The sequence below is a fragment of the Mauremys mutica genome, chromosome 8 (genome assembly GCF_020497125.1).
Source record: "Mauremys mutica isolate MM-2020 ecotype Southern chromosome 8, ASM2049712v1, whole genome shotgun sequence".
Taxonomy (NCBI): domain Eukaryota; kingdom Metazoa; phylum Chordata; order Testudines; family Geoemydidae; genus Mauremys; species Mauremys mutica.
This window is the reverse complement of record NC_059079.1, coordinates 20,773,157-20,789,117: the sequence shown is the minus strand read 5'-3', so window position 1 is coordinate 20,789,117 and position 15,961 is coordinate 20,773,157. Positions and strand designations below refer to the sequence as shown.

The following is a 15,961-nucleotide window of genomic DNA, read 5'->3' as shown; positions in this document are numbered from 1 at the left end:
TTAACATATATCATTTAAAAATAATCAAGATGTTGTTCTAACCCAGTGGTCCCCAAACTTTTTACCTCGTGCCTCCCCTCCCCCCCCACCAAAGCTAAGGGTGGGGGGACGGGGACAGAGATAAGGGGGTGAAGGCAGCTGGGGCCCCGTGCGCAGATTAGGAGTGGATCTGGGTGGTGCTCCCTCTCTGCCACCCCATTGGGCTGATTCAGGCCCCAGCCACGGTCTCCTGAACCTTTCTCTGTGCCCCCTGGGGGGGGGAGTGCCCCACAGTTTGGGGACCTCTGCTCTAACCAGTCACACTGTCTTTATATTGAAGGGTGGAGTATTACGTTCCACTAGCTATCTAATTCCATACTAGTAAAACTGGTTTAGTATTGCTGAATGTCTGGGAAAAAAATTAATAAAACATACTGTCAGACTCTAACGTTGCTCACAAGTGTAAGTACCAATCTCAGGACAGACTGAAGAAGCAGTGCACAAACCCCAAACTGACTGAGTTCTATACTTGGATTTCACCAATCAAGTGTGAACTCCTCAAGCGCTATAATAGCCTTAACATGGAGTCACAGATAGTTGTTTTGGGTACTCTGCTCTATTTTGCCATCCAAGCTTTCCTTTGTGATAGATGGTCCCTTACCCCAAAAATCACAATAATATTCAGGTTACTTACTGTCGCTTACTCCAGGTCAGTTGTATCTTAGATTCTATACAAAAAAACACTCTTCTAGCCAATCCTATAACAACTTTTTTTCTTAGTTAATAACTCTTTTAGTTAATTTATTTACAGGTTAAAGCATTGAAAATACACACACACATGAGTTAGTCTTCATTCCAAAAGGGTAATAGAAGTTGCTGTAATATGCAAGCCCTATATGTCCTTTAGGGCTAACCCAGCTGGGGATCCCTGGCTTGTGCTTAGAAATCTTCTTCCCTCAGAGTTCAAGCACCATAGAGATACAATTCCTTCTTGTCAGGGATTTTTATTGCCTTCACCCAGAGTTCAAGTTAATGGGACTAGTCCACCTGCAGTCTCCTCTTCATGGATATGTGGGGGAGCAATTAACTAAGTCTTTGTTCTTTAATGTTTCACAATATTTCATTTGGTTTCAGTGGGCCTTCTTCCTGGGCAGGACCTAACACCTTTTGTATGAAGCCAGCATTCCTATATTAATTAATGCTCCTTTCCGGTTAGATGATTGACACAATTACAGAGGATTACAATGCAAACACTTAATGTAACCTTATAACATGGGGTACCGAATTTATACATGCAGCCTCCTACAAGCATTTCATAAAGGCTAAACACATTCTTATAAAATTAACATCTATTTTAACAGTACCAACACACAGGTGAATCAGACTGGTTTCCAGCTATGCATTTGTCAGTGTTCATGGAGGCCTAGGGGCTTTGGCATGAGCTGGCACGTTGTTTGCCAGCATCACACATGCTCTTTAAAATTTTATCGGAATAACTTCCTTATGTGTAGTTGTTGTCCTAGATCTGCTATTCTTGATCAAATGTGAGACTTTTCAACACATAAGGTAGTTTGGGCTATAGTTCTCTTACTTTCCTAAAAATAGAATCCGACTTTTTTTTTGTTTGTTTGAATTGCTAGAAGCAAATTTCAAGATGTAACTGACACTGAAAACTCTCTTCTTGAAACACTGTAATGTCAATGTATATTAACGCGTTACAGTTTTTGTTTCAAAGGAATCATTCATTAAAAAAGAATAACCTTGTAACTTTTATATATTTATGGTATCATTGATAGGTTACATTCTCACATTGTTAAATTGAGTTACATATGAGCCTTTCTTGAGACACAAGAGCCAACTCCTGAAGAAAGTCTCATGGATTCTCCCACCATGAATCTAATTATCTGCTTTTTCTTTCCACTGCAGGAAACACTCCGTTACATCTTGCTGTGATGTTGGGACATAAAGGTTGGTCAAACTACTTTAAGTATTACATGTTCTCATATTTCTCTCAAGACTTTAGGGAAGAGAAATGATTGGAAAAGTTGAAGACTTTAAAAAAAAAAGACTTTAATTGAACGTGTTCAGTTACAAGTGCGGAGGCTTTCAGGAAACAAGAGGATACATGAGAATGGGGGTAAAGATGTCAAAATCAAGGTGGCAGGAGGGAGCTGAGGGATGAATGGGAGCAGGTTGGAGGTCTTTGGAGACAGGAAAATGAGCTATAATAGGTGGGCATTCACTGGGCACTCCTCTGAGAGTCTAATAAGAGAATAGGTGGAGAAGGCTTTCCTCTTCTTATAGAGCTATCAGGAAACAGTGAGATCTGGAGGGCCATAGAGTTAGAAGGGTGAGAGAAAAGAGGCATGACCAGAGGTGCTTTTCCATCTTCATCCTGAATGAAGACAGGAAGTAGTCCTCCTGGCAGGTGGGAAAAGGTGCTGCCATTTCTTCTCCCATAGCTAAACCCCTCCATGGGAACAGAAAGAGGAGGGGCTGTTGAAACAGGTGGCCTGCTTCACGTGAGTTGGCTAAGCAACAGAAGCTAGGGTGTTTTTCCATGCTAGCTGCTTGTATACCAGAAAGCAGGAAAGAGGGATAACTCTAATTTAAAAAACCAAAACAATACTAGGGAAACAAAATCAAGGACCAGCTGAGATTAATGCTTTTGATCATTTTCAGGTAGGTTGGGTGAAATTAACCTTTTAGTTGTTGTTGCTTAAAATCCCATTATACATGTGTACCGAGTGTTGATACTAACAACAAGATGTTAGTATGTGACAGGTAGCTCCAAATTTCTAAGAGAAGCTTTTTATCAAAGTTTTCCAATAAATAGCATACACTGTATATTAAGATATTCTCAGTGGGATAAATGGGTGTTCACCCCGCCTGTTTCTAGATAATGTCCTCTACCATTATTTGAGTAAATATCAATGCAGTTCGGCAATTTTAAAATTAAATACATTTTTAGAGTCTGATCTAGTTATGTCTTTTAAGAATTTTTTTTTTGGTAGCTGAACACTTTTTTCAATTAAGCTTCATATAGAAATCTTATTGGTACTAATAGTACTTGATATTTCCAGATTTCAGCTATATTAAGTAAAGTTGGGTTGCATTATTAATAATCAATACTCCATGAATGTTGACTCATCCTCACAAGACCCGTGGGTGGGTAGGTAGGTAGGTATTGTCACTGTTTTGAAGATTGTGACTTGCCCAAGGCCACATAGCAAATCATAGCATGAATTAGACTCAAGAATGCATTGCTTGTAGCCTTGTGCTCTGTCCATTAGATCATGATTTCCAGGATCTCGTATACCAGGTGACTGCATAACTTTACTCTTCTTTGGTTGGTGTTTGTATAGCACATCGTAATTGTGGTATTTAATAATTTAAGTTCATGGAATGCTAATGGGAGAGAAGCCTCAGAAACTTAGGTCTCAGTAAATAATGAAAGCAAAATTAAGGGTAGAAAGTAGAAGGAGGCTGTATGAACTGTGAGACCCATGCTATTGAAGTGTGACTGCTTTTAAAAATATTTTTTCAACTTCTGAAAACTAAGGGCAAAATTATAGTTTCTCAATTTCATTTTTATATATGTGCTAGATGTGTCTAGTAGCTCTTCTCAATACATATAGTGCCTGTAAATGACTCCAAAGTGTCTGATGTAAATAATGAGACATTGCAAATGTAACACATTTAGCTGCTGTCCATTTTAAAGTATATATTGCATGATGGCTATCATAGTTCCAACCACAGTGGAACCAAACCCATTTTAAGAGCATTTTTGCTTCCCTTTTATTTTGGACGGTAGGAGCATTGTAGTAGAACTGGAAAGAATTCCTTTCCAGGATGCTCCCTTTTGGAGCATAAGACCAAGAATATGATTCAAATGACTTTAGCATTGTGCTGTCACTGAGGCCCCCTGGAACTTTTCCATTGAAACATTTATCATAGTTATTTTAACTGGTACACCAGCAGAAGCATGCCAAACTCTTATATGTAAGAAGTGGGTACGTGTGATTCTTATCACCTAAGACTGCTTTTGAGGCAAGCGGATGTGCTCAACAAATCAGCTAAGCGAACTCAGAGAAATCTCTTTATCATCCAGAAGTGACAGATGTCTTTAGAAGTATAAACATCAAGAACGTGATAGTATGCCTATTGGGAATCTGGCTTTTAGATCAATAGACATTAGAGGCACAATGCAATTAATCTTTCTATTTGTGTACAGTCTCTGCATCTTGAGTAAATGTAAAATCATGTTTGAACAACATCTGTTTGAAGAAACTAGCTGTTTTGGTTTTAAATTAAATTGGATATGCTCTCAATCATGAGATGTGATTTCAAATCTCAATAGCTAAGCAGGAATGAGCCTGGTGACTGGGAATGTCCAAGAAAAACCTCAGGGTTTTAGAGAAAGTGGTCTCGATAATTCAGTAGATTGCACAGTTCTTTATTAACCAATGTCCCATTATAGGTTTTGTGGAGAGAGAAAGCTATAGTCTTGACAATTTCTGGTCATCAAGGGTGACTCTATTTTTGTGAAACTGGTGCAGTGGAAACTAGGCCTGATTTGTGAACAAAATGAGGGATGGGCTGTTCCGCCTATCACTCCTACTTGGGGAGGGAAGGAAGGGGAGAGGAGGTTGAATTGAAAGGAGTGATCTGTACCATTATGGCTTCCACTCTCACCATCTTCTGGAACCCCAGGATGCACTATGACACCATTAGATCTCCATCAGCCTAATTCTGAGATGACCCAATCAGATCTGGCCAGAGAGAGAGACTTAGATGATGTTCGCCTCCAGTGGCTCTGCCTGCATTCTGAACACCACCTGCAATATGAGACTTCGGTTCCTGCTATCACCCCCCAACCTCATGTCATTTTTCTTTCCCACCTTTTCTCTTCTAGTCTATTTTGTGCATTCTCTTTAATAAAAGTGTTAGCTTGCCAAGTCTGTCTGTCTCACAGCACTGCAGTGAGCCTATGACTAAAGGGCAGCTAACGGCAATGTTTTAAACAGCCAGCCTGACACTGGTACAAGTTTGCCAAATCTCAGAGTAGCTGATAAGACCGGTGCTGTGCCAATGTTTCTCTATCAGATTGCAAGTAAGTCAGTACCAGAGACAGAAGCTGCATTTTCTGTCCTTGCTGTTATTTTGTGTTAGGGGAGGAGGGAGAGAATCTGTATCAGACTTTAACAGCAACAGTTCCAGCCCATCTCAACTGCTTTTCTCCAGAAAGGACAGTTATTACCATCTAAAAGACTGTCACGAGGTTTTTTTCCCTATAAAAAACCTGACAGCTGAAGGGAATAAGGGTTATTTTTAATGACCTCTCACAGAATAGTTAAAGGAAACTATAGTGTTTGCTGTAAATAAATATTACTACTTGTTCTGTTACAGAATGTGCACACTTGCTTTTGGCCCACAATGCTCCAGTAAAGGTGAAAAATGCTCAGGGATGGAGTCCTCTTGCAGAAGCCATCAGCTATGGAGACAGACAAATGAGTAAGAAATCTTAGCTGATTACTTGGTTGTTGTAAACAGAGGTCTGTCTTAGCCTAGGAAATGAAGTCTGTTTAGCTGACTTGAAGAGTATTACGTGGCACCTCATGTAGACAAAGACAGTGATAGCTGGTTGTTAAGACCTCCTCTAAGGTTGACTGCAACTAGTTAACATTTATGTAAAATGCTACTGCATTTGTCTAGCCTGGATACTATGGTGTTTAAAAATGTTAGTTAACTGTTAATTAATATCTCTGCTAAACACAGTTTCCCTAGCCCTGATAGCACCGGAGTGGTGGTAAGTTAAACTGTATTAAAGTGAAGACAGAAATTAAGTATGTTCAAGATCTTGTTTTTCAGTGGATGTGAAAACAAACTGACCTTTCCTAAATAAGAGTAAAATCATAAGCCCAAGGTAGCAATGTGATTCACTCACATTCTGCTATTTCTTACTGTAGACCATTGGGACATTTTAATGCCTTTTAAAAGTTAATCAACCAGCTATGTCAAGTTAAATACATCAAGTGCAGTTTCTAGTTGTGATTAATGGGAGGGAGTGTGTGTGTAGATAATATGTAACCACTGGCAGTGGGATGCTACTTTTGTCTTTGGTTCCCTGCTGACCAAGGGGACTAAGGGCTTGGCTACACTTGCGAGTTAGTGTGCAATAAAGGAGCCTCGTGCGCACTAGCTCACTCCCTGTTCACAGTGGCAAGGCACGTAGAGCGCTCTGACTCCGTGGCTAGAGTGCTCCTGGTACTCCACCTCAGCGAGTGGAATAGCACTTGCTGCGCCCCTGCAGGAGCGCCTCGGCGCTAGTGTGGACGACCTGTCCTGTTAATGAGCTCTGATCAGCCCCCAGAAGTGTCCCACAATGCCTGTTCTAGCCACTCTGGTCATCACTTTGAACTCTACCGCCCTGCCCTCAGATGACCAACCGTCAGACCCGCCCTTTAAATTCTCGGGAATTTTGAAAATCCTCTTCCTGTTTGCTCAGTCAGACGTGGAGTGCACTCAGCGAATCTTTCCAGGTGACCATGCCTCTATGTGCCAGGCGATCCCCAGTATGGAGCAATGGCGAGGTGCTGGATCTCATCAATGTTTGGGGCGAGGAAGCTGTCCAGTCCCAGCTGCGCTCCAGCCATAGCAATTACAATACCTTCGGGCAGATATCAAGGGACATGATGGAAAGGGGCCATGACCGGGATGCACTGCAGTTCAGGGTTAAAGTGAAGGAGCTGTGGAATGCCTACTGCAAAGCCCACGAAGCAAATAACCGCTCCGGTGCTGCCCCCGCGACCTGCTGTTTCTACAAAGAGCTGGATGCGACACTTGGGGGTGACCCCACCTCCGTTCTGAGTACCACCATGGACGCTTCCGAGCCCAGTTCAACAAGGCAGGAGGAGGAGCAAAAGAGGGAAGGTAGCCAGTCGTGGCGGCCGGTGCTTGGGGAAGGACAAACACCAGAGGAGGTTCCCGGTAAGCAGCTTTTATTTTGGGAAGGAAGTTATTCGGTGCGGGCTCTTGGGGTGAGGAGGATTAGGGCTGCATGCATGCCTAGATGCGGAATAGGGCATTGATGTGCTCTCTCTCATCATGGTAATCGGCCTCAGTGATCTCTTCAAAGGTCTCATCCAGAACATGGGCAAAGCGCTTGCGCAGGTTTCTCTGGAGAGCCTTGTCCCAGTAAGGCTAATTTGTCAGTGCCACTGTGCCGTCGGGGTGGGGGGGACGGGACCATTGCTGCACACAGGCAAGCTGCTTATGGGCCAGGGCGGAAGCTGCATTACAATAGAAGACCCTCCCTTGCTTCCCAGGTCACCCTCAGCAGCGAGATATCTTCCAGGACGAACTCCTGTAGAAAATGTGGGGACAGTGTTCAATATAGGGGCCCCCTGCTGCTGTTGGCTCTCTCCATGGCATAGAAACCCAGAAGACAGTACATCTGTGAAACAATCAGTCACGCTTGACCCTATGCTTACTCACCATTTTGGGGCTTCCGTGGGTTGTGTGTGCTAGCTTTGGGACGGGCAAATTATGCTATTGTGTAGACTGTGCTTGCCCTTAAGTATGGGGGAATCATTGCTCTGTCTGGTGTGAACAGTGCTGCCTCTGTTAAGTGTTGCATTTTGCCTTTACAGATGCAGCCTTGAGATCTCGGCCATCTGTGTTATCACTGGCCGAAAGACTCCAGAGAATCAGAAAGAGACCACGTACAAGCAAGGAAGACATGTTGCATGAAGTAATGCAGCATTCAAGTAATGAAAATCAAAAAGTGCAGGAGTGCCGGGAGAGTGAAAGGAGGATCTGCCAACAGAACGAGGAGCGCCGCACAAAAGCGCGGTGCTCTGGCAGCAAAGTACAGATCAGCTGATAAGCATAATGGAGCACCAAGCAGACTCTATCCAGGCGCTTGTAGCCATGCAGGCAGAGCACTACCATGTCCCCCTTCTCCCCCACCCCACTGCACTCAACCCCCATCACCATGCAGTATAGGCATCCTGAAGTGCAGCATTCCAGACAGGACATATGCAGATCTGTGATTGTACTGTTCCCCACCCCACCCCCTTGCCCTTTCTGTTTCCCAAGGTGTTGTATTTCTGTTCAATAAATGGATTTTTTTGGGTTGAAAACATTCTTTATTATTGCATAAAGTAAAAGATACCTTAGCCCAGGAAAGCAACAGGCACTGCAAGTCAGCGTAGCAAACACAGATTCCTACTAACATTGGAACCACTGCACTTCACTCCTGTGCAGGGCACCAGACATTACTGGTGGCTTTCAGCCTCAAATTGCTCCCTCAAGGCATCCCTAATCCTTGCAGCCCCGCACTGGGCTCCTCTAATAGCCCTGCTCTCTGGCAGTTCAAATTCAGCCTACAGGTGTTGAACCTCCAAGTTCCATGCCTGAGTGAATCTTTCACCTTTCCCTTCACAAATGTTATGGAGGGTACAGCACGCAGATATAACCGTGGGGATGCTGTCATCGGCCAGGTCCAGCTTCCCGTACAGAGAGCACCAGCGGCCCTTTAGACAGCCAAAAGCATACTCCATAGTCATTCTACACCGGCTCAGCCTGTTGTTGAACCGCTCCTAGCTTCTGTCAAGGCTCCCTGTGTAGGGTTTCATGAGCCACAGCATTAAAGGGTAAGCAGGGTCTCCAAGGTTCACAATGGGCATTTTGACGTCCCTTACTGTGATCTTCTGGTCTGTGAAAAAAGTCCCGGCTTGCAGCTTCCTGAACAGGCCAGTGTTCCGAAAGATGCGTGCGTCATGCACCTTTCCGGGCCATCTTGCATTAATGTCAATGAAACACCCACGGTGATCCACAAGCACTTGGAGAACCATAGAGAAATACCACTTTCTATTAACATACTCGGAGGCTAGGTGGACTGGTGCCAGAATTGGAATATGCATCCCATCTATCGCCCCTCCACAGTTAGGGAAACCCATTTGTGCAGAGCCAGCCACAATATCCTGCACGTTACCCAGAGTCACGGTTGTTCTGAGCAGGATGCGATTAATGGCCCTGCAAACTTGCATCAACATGATTCCAGTGGTCGACTTTCCCACTCCAAACTGATTAGCGACCGATTGCTAGTTGTCTGGGGTTGCCAGCTTCCAGAATGCAATAGCCACCCACTTCTCCACTGGCAGGGCAGCTCTCAATCTCATGTCCTTGTGCTGCAGGGTGGGGGCGAGCTCCTCACACAGTCCCATGAAAGTGGCTTTTCTCATCCAAAAGTTCTGCAGCCACTGCTCATCATCCCAGACTTGCAGGACGATGTGATCCCACCACTCTGCTTGTTTCCTGAGTCCAAAAGTGGCATCCCACAAGCAAACTTGTGTCGTATGCGTTACTCGAGTCAATATCGTTAGAGCTCTCACTGTCACTTTGGATCCTAAGGAATAACTTGACTGCCAAACGTGATGTGCTGACAAGACTAATCAGCATACTCCTCAGCAGTTCAGGCTCCATTCCTGCAGACTGAAAGGGAAGACAGAGCATGCAGTACAAAAACCGTTGAAAGATGGCGCCAAATGTGGACGGAAACACAGGGAATGCTGGGATGCAAACTGATGCATCATGGGGCATTGGGACAGGACCCAGAATGCCCCGCACTCACTGCCCCCTTCCCACAAGGCACAGCGCCAGAATGGTAAGAGGTGCTCTGTGGGATAGCTGCCCATAATGCACCACTCCCAATGCCACTGCAAGTGCTGCAAATGTGGCCCCACCAGTGCGCAAGCAGCTGTCAGTGTGGACAGACTGCAGCGCTTTCCCTACTGCGCTCTCCGAAGGCAGGTTTAACTCTCAGCACTCTACATCTGCAAGGGTAGCCATGCCCTAAGTCACAAGCTGTGTTGAGTGAACTTATCCATTCTGCTCTCAAGTGAAGCAGTAAGGGTCAAAATTAGCCCACTGCCACCTGTTAGTAGATAGCAGTTAAGTATTTAATTATTTGTTGTTTTTACTGCTTCTCATAGCACACAACTTAATGTTTTGCTGCTCGTTTAAAATGCTGGTAGTATTTACAAACACAGAGCATTCCACTGTGCTGAGGGTTTCTCCCCACAGAAGTAAATGTTAATGTCTTCCACTGACGCATGTCCAGTAGTGTGCAAGCAAAAATGGGATGCAGCTAGAAGGGTTGCCATGAACTTGCATATACTGATTATGTTGCAAAGGAGGATTACTGAGGCTCTCTTGCTGCTGTGATTCAAATATAGTTATATATAATTACATATTTAAAATGTCTGATGAAACCAACTTGCTTACATTTTTCAGTATTTGAAAAGCTCTGGAAAATGAGTCACTGTCCTGAGGGGTTCACAATCTGAGCAAAGTATTTGATTTACAGTACACTTCTATTTAGTTACAGCACTCCTAAGGAAGCTGAAGCAGCAGTCCAGGGAAAGTGTTGAAGAAAAGCGACCTCGATTATTAAAAGCCCTGAAAGAGGTAAGCTTAAGGAAACTGTTGATAAATGACAATTATTCTTTTATAATGTTGACACTGAGCCTGTCAAGGTTCCCTCCCCACTCTGAACTTTAGGGTACAGATGTGGAGACCCGCATGAAAGACCCCCTAAGCTTATTTCTACCAGCTTAAGTTAAATTTTAATACTCTGCAACCACCAAGTGCTTTAACAAGAAACAGGGAAAGGACGACTTGGAGTTCCTCTTCCCCCAAAATATCCCCCCAAGCCCTTACACCCCTTTTCCTGGGAAGGCTTGGTAATCCCGTCACCAATTAGTCCTGGTGAACACAGATCCAAACCCTTGGATCTTAAAACAATGAAAAATCAATCAGGTTCTTAAAAGAATAATTTTATTAAAAGAAAAGGTAAAATTCATCTCTGTAAAATTAGGATGGAAAATAACTTTACAGGGTAATCAGATTTAAAGAGCCCAGAGAGACCCCCCTCTAGTCTTAGGTTCAAAGTTACAGCAAACAGAGGTAAGCCCTCTAGCAAAAGGAACATTTACAAGTTAAGAAAACAACTTGCAACTATTTGTGGTTGCAAATAGGTGGGGAGACAGTACACGCCTGCCTGGCTGTTACTTACAAGTTTGAAATATGAGAGACTTGTGCAGAAAGATTTGGAGAACATGGATTGATGTCCAGTCCCTCTTAGTTCCAAGAGCGAACACACCCCAAACAAAGAGCACACAAAAAAGTATTTGAAAGTATCTTGTCCCCTTATTGGTCCCTTGGGTTAGGTGTTAGCCAGGTTACCTGAGCTTCTTAACCCTTTATAGGTAAAAGGATTTTGGTGCCTCTGGCCAGGAGGGATTTTATAGTATTGTATACAGGAGGGTTGTTACCCTTCCCTTTATAGTTATGACAGAGCCCTATCATGTGCCCTGCTACTCTGCAACAGAGCCCATTTCAAACCAGGTAACCCTTTGAGGAAGCATGTTTTCTTTGCCTTGAAAGAGATCATGATCACCACATGGTAGTGCAGATGATCTCTTAGTGGGGACCTGTGGAGGCAATACATTTCTAGAGCAAAAAGTACTGTGGTAAGATAACTTCTCTCAATATTGAATTTTCAGAGATTCTTTAGTTAATCCAAATGTGCTAAATGCTGGAGTTATACTTTAGGAAATCAAATGCTTAATTTTAAAGTTACTTGCAGGAATTGACATTACTTTACATTGGGCAGGTTCAGAGCCCTAATGAATCACTGGAGTGTCGTAGTTGACACACACAAGTTATTCTCAGATTTTCAGTGTCTGGCATTTTCATTGTTCATTTTGACTGTTACTAGTGCACTGGCTCCCAAATTGTTGATTACCACTCATAGTGAAGTGGCTGGTCACATATGTTGATTATTTCCAACTGTTCCATAGTATTGCAGTACTGAGATATAGCCAGTGCTTCCTAATACTTTTCTATGTAAGCAAACTGATGTGATTTCCCCAGCAAAGTTGTGGTTGCAAATAGGTGGGCAGACAGTACATGCATCCTGAATGGGAGAGTGGATGGTGCATGTGGTGCAAAAGGTTGTCCCTCCTCTTGTTTATTGGCTCAGTTTCATAGCTTCATGTTTTGGAGCACACATCTCTAGGGATAAGAAGAGAGCTTAAGCTCTATGCCTGGTTAATCCTAGGTGCTCTGCAGAAACCACCTAAGAAGAGTGCCAACGAGGCTGTGGGACACACGAGTTCCTCCTCCACTGTTAGAAATTGTTATAAAAGCTCAGTTTATGTAAGGAGGAATTATCCATCTACTGTGGTTTGCAGTAATAAAGCCAGGGCTTTACTTATTTTGTATTGGATTAGGTCTTTAAGCTTCTCTCTTTTGGAATAACCCTATCCCTTACACCAGAATGCGAAGATTTTGTTTCTGATATGCTCGCCTCTCAGCCGTCAGTTTTACTACATGTAACATTGAACCTTTTTTCTCTTCCTTCCCCCTTTCCGTCAGTGCACTCATAGCAGTGAGTTTTTAGCCTAGTCTTTCACTTAAATAAATGTGCCTGTATGTGTAGCCACCTAACTTTGCCTGTGCACAGCAATGCTTTCCCCAAAGCAGTAATATGAAACTAGGATTAGAAGATTCTGTCTAGTTTCAAATTGCTGCTGCCTGTGCTCTTGTTAGAACACTATCTGCTATAAAACATCACAGGTGCTTTCAACTTCCCTTGGGTCAGTGGTGAAATGTGGAACGGCTTGTGGAAAATAGGGGGTTGAGTCCACATCCATTTAAAATCTGTATCTGTAAAACAGATCTATGCACTAGTGGATTCTCACCAGCCAGTCACTAAGGTTACTTGGCCTTCCAGCTAAACCCTAAATCCCACACGTCTAAATGTCACCAAGCCATTGTCTGGTGATCCAGGATGATCTGACCACCACAGAAAGGAAAGGGTCAGTGGGAGGGAGGGAAAAGGAGCCAGAGAAAATGTCCGAGTACTTATATATCAGTATTTAGTTTATCATCCACAGCCAAAATCTTTAGTCCTATTTCCTCATCCATTCTCTTACCTCTCAAGCTAGTCCAAAGATTCCTAGGGAGACAGGCCCCATCCTGTACCCAGTTTTCCCCAAACTTCATACATTTGTGCCTCTCCTCCTGCCTGTCCCTTTCTGGAACTGGTCGTCCTCCTCCTCCTCCTCCCATTGGCTGTTTTTCAGCTGCCCAGTCTTCTTGGCTGCTGCCTCATCTTCTGTCTATGGAATGAGCTGGCTCTGGTTTATATAGACTCGAGACCCCTCCACTCCCAGCAATCTTGGAGAGGATTAGCTAATTAGAGTCATGTACTTGGTGTTTTTTTTTCTCCCCCTCCTCGAATGATTGCAAATAAAAGAAATTCAGAAATATAAGCTACTAATGGGCAGTTCAGCCTCTCAATTTGTAACTTCATCATATTCACTCCGCTCTAGTTGGAATCAAGAAATGTTAATTTAGTTGGTTTTCAGATGATAACATTGGAGGAATGAAGGCTAGATTTTTTTTTTAATTCAGTTATACCCGATCTTCATTTTATCTAGCCTTTCCCAAGATGACATTTGCATTTTGCATGTCTTCCCAGAAATGTTAAACAGCTGTTAATATGGCTAATGATACATTCATATTTTTTTCACAGCTAGGTGACTTCTATCTAGAACTTCACTGGGATTTTCAAAGTTGGGGTAAGAACTATAATACCTATCTTTATGTACTGATTGGTGCGAAGAAATGGAATCTATAGTATCCGCCTAAAATTAGACTCCAGCATTGCTTAAAGAAAAAAATTAAACCCCACAGAGACCTCCCTTCCTTATAGATGTTGTGTACAGAATTTCAAAGCCAATTTGCATGGAAAAATAAGCATCTGCTGAGCTATGAAAATTTGTTGAGCAGATGTGCATATAGCAACAACTTGGTATGTTGCAAAGTAAATTGTGCTCTGCCTGCTGAGCTGACATCTGCACCTTTCTGTATAGGTGTGCAGTATCTGAAAGGGCCAGACAGGGCGGGAACCAGGCCTTCCTAGAGTGGTGATGCTGAGGCCTGATTCACAATGCCTTGATATGGCAGTCAGCCTTTACCTAGGAAAATAGGAACCGGGAGTATAGCCAGAACTGCATTGTGGTTCCATCACCAATCTCCCACAATGGTGAGCAGCACAGCCTTGAGTGGAGTGCATTCTCTAATGGCTTTCCCTAAACCACCCCATACTGCTAATCTAGGGTCGAGCCCCTCTTTGTGTAAATCCAGTTTCATAAGAATAAGACATCCTGGACAGTGTATTTCAGAGCAATTATTCCTCTTCTCAGTAGGTTCAATTGACTACAATTTGTCCTGTGCCTTTATAATGCCACTCAGAACATTGTGGGGCATTTTTAACCATTAACCGTTTTACTGCAGTAAAAGAAATGATGGTTTTTAAAAATGCAGTAAGCTATGTTATATCTGTCTTCTCATATATTAATATGATAAGACTGTCCTGGTGCCCAGTTTCACTGCTGGTTTAATGTTCACTTGAAGTTTTAGATATGCTACACTATACACTTTCCATTTCAGTGGTTTCAATACAGTCTAACTGTAACTAATCTTTTTAGCCAATGTGATAGAGACAAAGGAAATTCTGAGATCATGACTAAAATATGAGTAGCTAGAGGAGGGAAATAGTTGGGAACCTGTATCTGGTTCAGTTGGCTTGAGAGCATTTTAAGCTGTTGTGTGATGCTGAAGGCAATCTGTTTCACTACAGTGGTATTTGTTCATTTTTCAGTTATTGATTGCAACACTATAATTTTTCCATATTTTAGGTACAATTTCAATAAAAGTGTAATGGGCATAGTTCTATACTTAAAATACAGCCATATCTGAAGATGGCGAAATTTGCAGTGTTTTATTAAATGTATATTTCTGAAATATGGTCTGTTGCGCAGAAGTACTTAGTTGTATTTCTTATGTCTTGTTCAGTATTAATACTTTTCTTTTACACATATAGTGCCTTTACTTTCCCGAATTCTGCCTTCCGATGCGTGTAAAATATACAAACAAGGTATAAATATCAGGTAAGCACTGGTTTGTACTACTGTAAACTTAAGTTAAAACCAAGTGTTTATTACTGAACTACAACAATGCAACTGAAATATCACTTCCAATAGTGGTTTGAAGGCTATAAATCAGGGGAGGGCAAACTTTTTGGCCGAGGGCCACATCTGGGTGGGAAAATTGCATTTGATTCAATTCTGTAAATGCTTGCAAAGGCAGCCTAGTGTGTTTTTAATATCTTTGGAATAAGTGTTTTCTGATATTCTTGTGCATTGGAATGCAGCTTTCTGCTCTTCTAGGTATTAAAGTTGGTTTTCTTAGAAGCCAGCTCAGATGATGCTCTTGATTAACAAGTGTTGTAATTACTGAAGTGCTTCTGAAACTTAACTAGACAGTGATAACTATAACTTAAATTCAAATGGTTGGAGAATGAATTTTGGTTAGTTTCTTACTGAGTCAGTTCCGGGAACAAATAGTTCAGTTGTACCTGACTATCTGTCATGTAACACATTCATGTCTTGGTGAGTTAATTATATTTATAAACATTATTTCAATTAAAGCAGATTTCAGATATTTTGTTCAGAAATGTGGCTGCCCTATAAAACATCAGCGGCAAATGTTACTATAACTTCAGAGAACAAATGTTCAAATTCTGAGAATCAAGAGTTAGAAACCATTTTGTTTCTACAACTTTTCCAGCTTGGCTTTTTAATTAGCTGTAATATTCTTTGTTTGTTTGGATTCAAGTGTCTCTTCCCTTTAAGATCCAAAATCAAAAAAATCAGAATAATAAATTATTCAGAGAAACTGCTGCTCTCTCTAAAGCTTTTAACACAGAAATATGTTCTGACTTTTTAGGTCAGCTCTCGCTGAGACCAGTCTGAGTCTCTTTTCTGCGCACATGCTACTTGCATTAATAGTAATGGGAGTTGAGAGTGAATCTACACGAGAATACCCTATATTGTCTTGAATTAAA

The 15,961-nt window shown here is 42.4% G+C and overlaps 1 protein-coding gene across 2 annotated transcripts in view; it reads left to right on the top strand.

The window, feature by feature from the left end:
• The window catches only part of ANKRD13C (ankyrin repeat domain 13C), a 54,942-nt gene that overhangs the window by 16,874 nt on the left and 22,107 nt on the right, over positions 1-15,961 (top strand). The window contains exons 2-6 of one of the 2 annotated variants that reach the window (XM_045026866.1): positions 1,906-1,947; positions 5,389-5,493; positions 10,367-10,452; positions 13,586-13,631; positions 14,939-15,005. In XM_045026866.1, coding sequence (XP_044882801.1) covers positions 1,906-1,947; positions 5,389-5,493; positions 10,367-10,452; positions 13,586-13,631; positions 14,939-15,005 — 346 coding nt within the window. Of the gene's footprint in view, positions 1-1,905; positions 1,948-4,833; positions 5,093-5,388; positions 5,494-10,366; positions 10,453-13,585; positions 13,632-14,938; positions 15,006-15,961 lie in introns of those variants that run through there. The other variant, XM_045026867.1, reaches the window with a different exon arrangement.